The 4,734-nt window shown below is 40.8% G+C and overlaps 1 protein-coding gene across 3 annotated transcripts in view; it reads left to right on the top strand.

The window, feature by feature from the left end:
* The first annotated feature begins 399 nt into the window (after window positions 1-399).
* LOC106882899 (uncharacterized) overlaps window positions 400-4,734 on the top strand; it is a 21,607-nt gene continuing 17,272 nt past the window's right edge. Inside the window, exons 1-2 of one of the 3 annotated variants that reach the window (XM_052975164.1) lie at window positions 400-636; window positions 3,384-3,817. In XM_052975164.1, coding sequence (XP_052831124.1) covers window position 3,817 — 1 coding nt within the window. In that variant the 5' untranslated portion in view covers window positions 400-636; window positions 3,384-3,816. Of the gene's footprint in view, window positions 637-2,811; window positions 3,818-4,734 lie in introns of those variants that run through there. The other 2 variants (XM_014933726.2, XM_052975165.1) reach the window with 2 other exon arrangements.

Raw genomic sequence — 4,734 nt, 5'->3', positions numbered from 1 at the left:
GCAAGTGTGACGTTTTGGAGTCAGATATTTAGGCCTTACATATCTATCTGTCTGTTTTACACATTGATCGAAGCTAATGGGTTGGGCCATGCTGCAGCGCATGATATAAAGTTAGTTCAATGTGTAAGACTTCTTTCTACAACTAATCAGCATTTTGGGCCAAGATCAAAGTAACATTTTAATCTACCTTCATGGAAAATGGTTCGATTCCAAGCTAAGTTTAATTTGGTGATGATGTTTCAGGCGTCGAGATACACAACTTGCTGGTTGTCCCGTTCCCAGGTTTGAACACTCGTCCCCCTTCTTTCTTTACTTTTTCTTTCATTCAACCGCATACTCATTTATACATACTTTAACATACGCACTTCCGTATAGAACTTTTTTTTGAAACACACACACAGTTGTGTAAAGCTGTGTACAAACACGTGTGGAAGTGTGTGTGGTCTGTGATATCAACACCGTTACACACGGAACCAGTCTCATATCGTTGTTTATATATATATTTACATACACCCGCGTATGCAGATACACTCTGACACACACGTGTATAATCGTCTACACATAGACGTGTGTTAGAGACAAACCAAAGAACGAGATTTACCAATCGACAACAATCCATTGCAGCATAAAATTGAGGTAAGTTCTCGCTTAGCCGACCCCAACGGTCCAGTTTCAATTCCTAACTGAGGCCATACCGTTTCATTTCTTTATGTTATTGTTCAATCCCAAGTCAGTCCTGATCCACCAGACCTATGAATAATGATGTTCCAACCATGACCACCCTGTCTTTTATCTAAACATTGTGTTAGATTACATTGTATAGCGTTTAGTTAATTGTTATGCTCCAGATTAGTCCCGACTCCAAACCTATCATGAAACAATGTTCCAACTATGGCCACCCTGTCTGTTTTTTTAAAGATATTGTTTAAGACTAAATTATGTAACGTGTAGTTGTAATTGTTTAGCCCTAGGTCAGTCCTAATCCAGTAATCAAGCCATTTTAATCCGTTCTATTTTTAGTATTCATAGTGTATCTAGAACTACATCTGTGTCCTTTTTTAAAGGCAGTAGGGTTGATTTAAAGGGGATTTAGCTATTATTTTTTAGTGATGGCTCGACTTTCTAATGTTGCTGAGAACTGCATGAAGACCAAAACACCCTATCTCTCCTCTCTCTCTCTCCATCCTAAGTATTCGAGCCAAGGGCGTTGTCAACCAAAGATGTAAAGATGAAACAAACCACACCTTATTAATGGTCAAGCGAAGCGTACCTTTCGATATTTTTTTTAACTGACACACATTACTCCCTCTTCCTCCTTTTGGCTCTCCTCACTCGTCCCCCCTTCCTTATTTCTCTGTCCTTTTTCTTTCTTATCATCATCGAACTCTCTCTCTGTCCTTCTTACAATCCTCATTTTTTTTTCATTATCTCTCATTTTTCTTCCTTTCTCCCTCTCCTTCTACACCTTATATATTTCTTTTGATCCTTCTATCATATGATATTAGCCCCGTTCTCCCGTGGTCATCATCCAGCTCCCTCTTTACCGGTCCCTCTCCTTCTTTCATTCATTCATCTTTAATGGTCAGCATCATCATTGTCCCTTCTCTTTTTCCTCCGCTCTCTCTCCTCACTTCACCCTTCTGATTCATCTCTGCCCCTTACTCCCCACATCTTCTGATACCCTTCTACCTTTTACGATTTCTCTCTCCTTCCCCCCATATATGAACTCTTTCTTTTAATCCTCCTCCTCTCTCTCCGTCTTTCTTTTCTTCCTTCATCTCTCTCTCTCTCTCTTTCGCACCTACATACACACCACTGATATTCACCACATTTTTTACACATATAACAACATATAGAAGAAAGCTCAACGTAGTCAGTTGCACAGCCAGCTAGAAATAGCAGCCAAATCACTTTAATTAGTCTACCATCCTTTTAAAAAAAAAAAAAAAGAAGATAAAACGGGGTTGGGGGTGAAGGTGCTGTTTTGTGATTGTCAGAAATAAACTGTCTGGAAATATGGATTGGTCACGGCTAGAATGCCTTTGATCACAAACTATTCAACCTGGGCTGACCGGAGAATAGAACAACACGACCATAAAGTATAAAAGTATACACGGCTGTTATACGCTTACATATATGTGTGTGTGTGTGTATCATTACACAATCACACAATACACATTAAATACATACACAACTACACATTGTAAACACATACTGCCCTCACAAACACATACCCTCTTTTACACACACACACACACACTCTCTTTCTCTCTCTCACACACACACTCTCTCTCTCTCTCTCTCTCTCACACACACACAGCAAGTGTGTAGAAAATGTCAGCTCATAGTTTTATGTTATGTCCCGAACTTATAAAGTCTAGATGGAGTCGAAGGTTGCCAGCCATCTTCCTCACCTGGCTAAAACTCCAACTTCCATTCGGCGGCAGCCGTACCAAACATCATCACCATGATGATGATGACGATGGTGATAGCAATGATGCTAATGATGATAATGTTCGTTCTAGCCGACATCCTACCCCCGTCTCCCTCCTCTCTCTCTTTCTCTTTGACATATACTTCTTTCCTCCTTTATCGTTCTCGTGCACACTCTTCTTTTTTCTCTCTAATACTTCTCTCATTCACACACTCACTCTCTCTGATCGCTCTCTCTCTCTCTCTCACGTATCTGTCACAATCTCTCCCTCTCTCTGTCACTCTTTGACACTCTCTATTCTCTCTTTCACACACTTATTTTCTTACTGCGACTCTTCCTTTCACCCTTCTATTCCCCTCTCTACTTCATTGCTCCTCCTCCACTCTTCATTGTTTATCTTTCTCTTTCTTCCTCCACTCACTTTCTACCCCTTTTTTTTCACCCCATATTCTTTCCTTCTCTCTTTCAATCTCTACCCTCTCTCTATAACATCGCCCTCTCACTTTCTTTCAATATTATCTCACTTTATCTTTCTCTACTTTATCTCTATTTCATTATCACCCTTTTTTCTTCTTTTCTCCTCTCCCTCTTTCCTCTTCTTCATCCCCCCCCCCTCGCTGTCTGCCACTGTTTCCCCCTCTCTATTTTCTCACTTTATTATCCATCCCTGTACTGTCTCCTTCGCTTTCCTCTCTCTCCCTCAGAGTTTCACCATCTCACCTCTTCTCCATCTGTCTTTCCCCCTCGTTTTCTATTCCTTCCTCTCACCCTGTCCGTTCGTCAGTCTGCCCTCTCCCCATCTCTCTATCTCATGTCGGTCTAACTACCACAGTTTTCCTCTCATGCTCTTCACAACACACACATCACATCTCTGCCATCATCTTACTTCACATGAGCAGTATTAATATTATCAGCACAACTACTATTTCTACCATTATTATTTATTTAGAAGATCTGTCACCAAATGTCTCATAATTGCAATTCAAATGGTTAGCACCGCCCACATGGCACCACATACCTCTGGACGACGAACCACTTGGATACCTTCCTCCTGACCAACCCCACCGACAGTGCCTATATATATATATATTATATATATATATATATAAACTCGGAGCTTCACCTTCATCATCGTCGTCGTCGTCAACGTGTGTCTGTCTCTTCGTCCTGGAATTCTTCCTGATCGTGTTGTTGTTGTGGTTGTGGTTCTATTCGGAACTCAACCTACCCCACCTTGTTCCATCATCACCCGTGCTCCAGTAAAAGACACTCCGTTTGGTGCCAAGAACGGTTAAGGTGGGTTCGACTTGAAATTTCTCTACAACACTTCACTTCGACAGGCAGCGGCCTGCTGGCAGAGTCTCACTTCAAACCAACCTGAGAGTGAGTATGAGTGTGTAGCTTCACTCACATATAACAAATACACATACATAACACATATAATCCCAGATACACATAAATATGTAGACATAAGCACATGTTCTCAGTCGTACACTCATTTACACATGCTTACGCACAAGTAATAAAGAGCACACGTATTTACTAAACCATATATACACATATATACAAGCACACGCGAAGCCTTTCACACGTGCACACATTTGCTACACATAAACACACTAGCACACGTATTCACAAATACACATGCACACGCATGCATACACACACCTATACATGCACGCACACGCATTTATTTGATCTTACTCAATCACACACGCATATACGTATACAAAATCCTACACACATTCTTTCTCATACACATAAACACTTCAGTCATTTACACCCGTATATACTATAACTCATACACACACACATATATATATAGGCAGTGCTCCAGCATGGCTGCAGTCAACTGACTGAAACAACAATGTGGGAACCTTTACGGGGTCGCCCAACCTGCTAGAAATTACAGCCTAATCTTTCTATAATCCCGCCCGATCGTCTGAATGAATATAAGACGTACTGGTCATGATTGAAAGGTATTTGATGCAAGGTGTAGCCGATCATGCCTGACCGAGGGTTAAACAACGATTGTATTTAGACATAGAAAAACAGTTTGCACACACACACCCACGCTTGTATACACATTCATTTGTTCACTGTTACACAATATTGACACTACAGTGGGCCTCTCCCTCATCTACACGCATACACACACTCACGTAGTGTACGTTTATGTATAGCGCGTGTACCCATGTGCACACGCAGTGTTATGTATATCCTTTTATTCTTATATATATTGCCTCTAAAAATGCCACGAGTGTGTGGATGTGTGTATATATATATATATATATATATAT

The sequence above is a fragment of the Octopus bimaculoides genome, chromosome 20, assembly GCF_001194135.2.
Source record: "Octopus bimaculoides isolate UCB-OBI-ISO-001 chromosome 20, ASM119413v2, whole genome shotgun sequence".
In the NCBI taxonomy this organism is placed as follows: Eukaryota; Metazoa; Mollusca; class Cephalopoda; order Octopoda; family Octopodidae; genus Octopus; species Octopus bimaculoides.
This window is presented reverse-complemented; position numbering and strand designations above follow the sequence as displayed.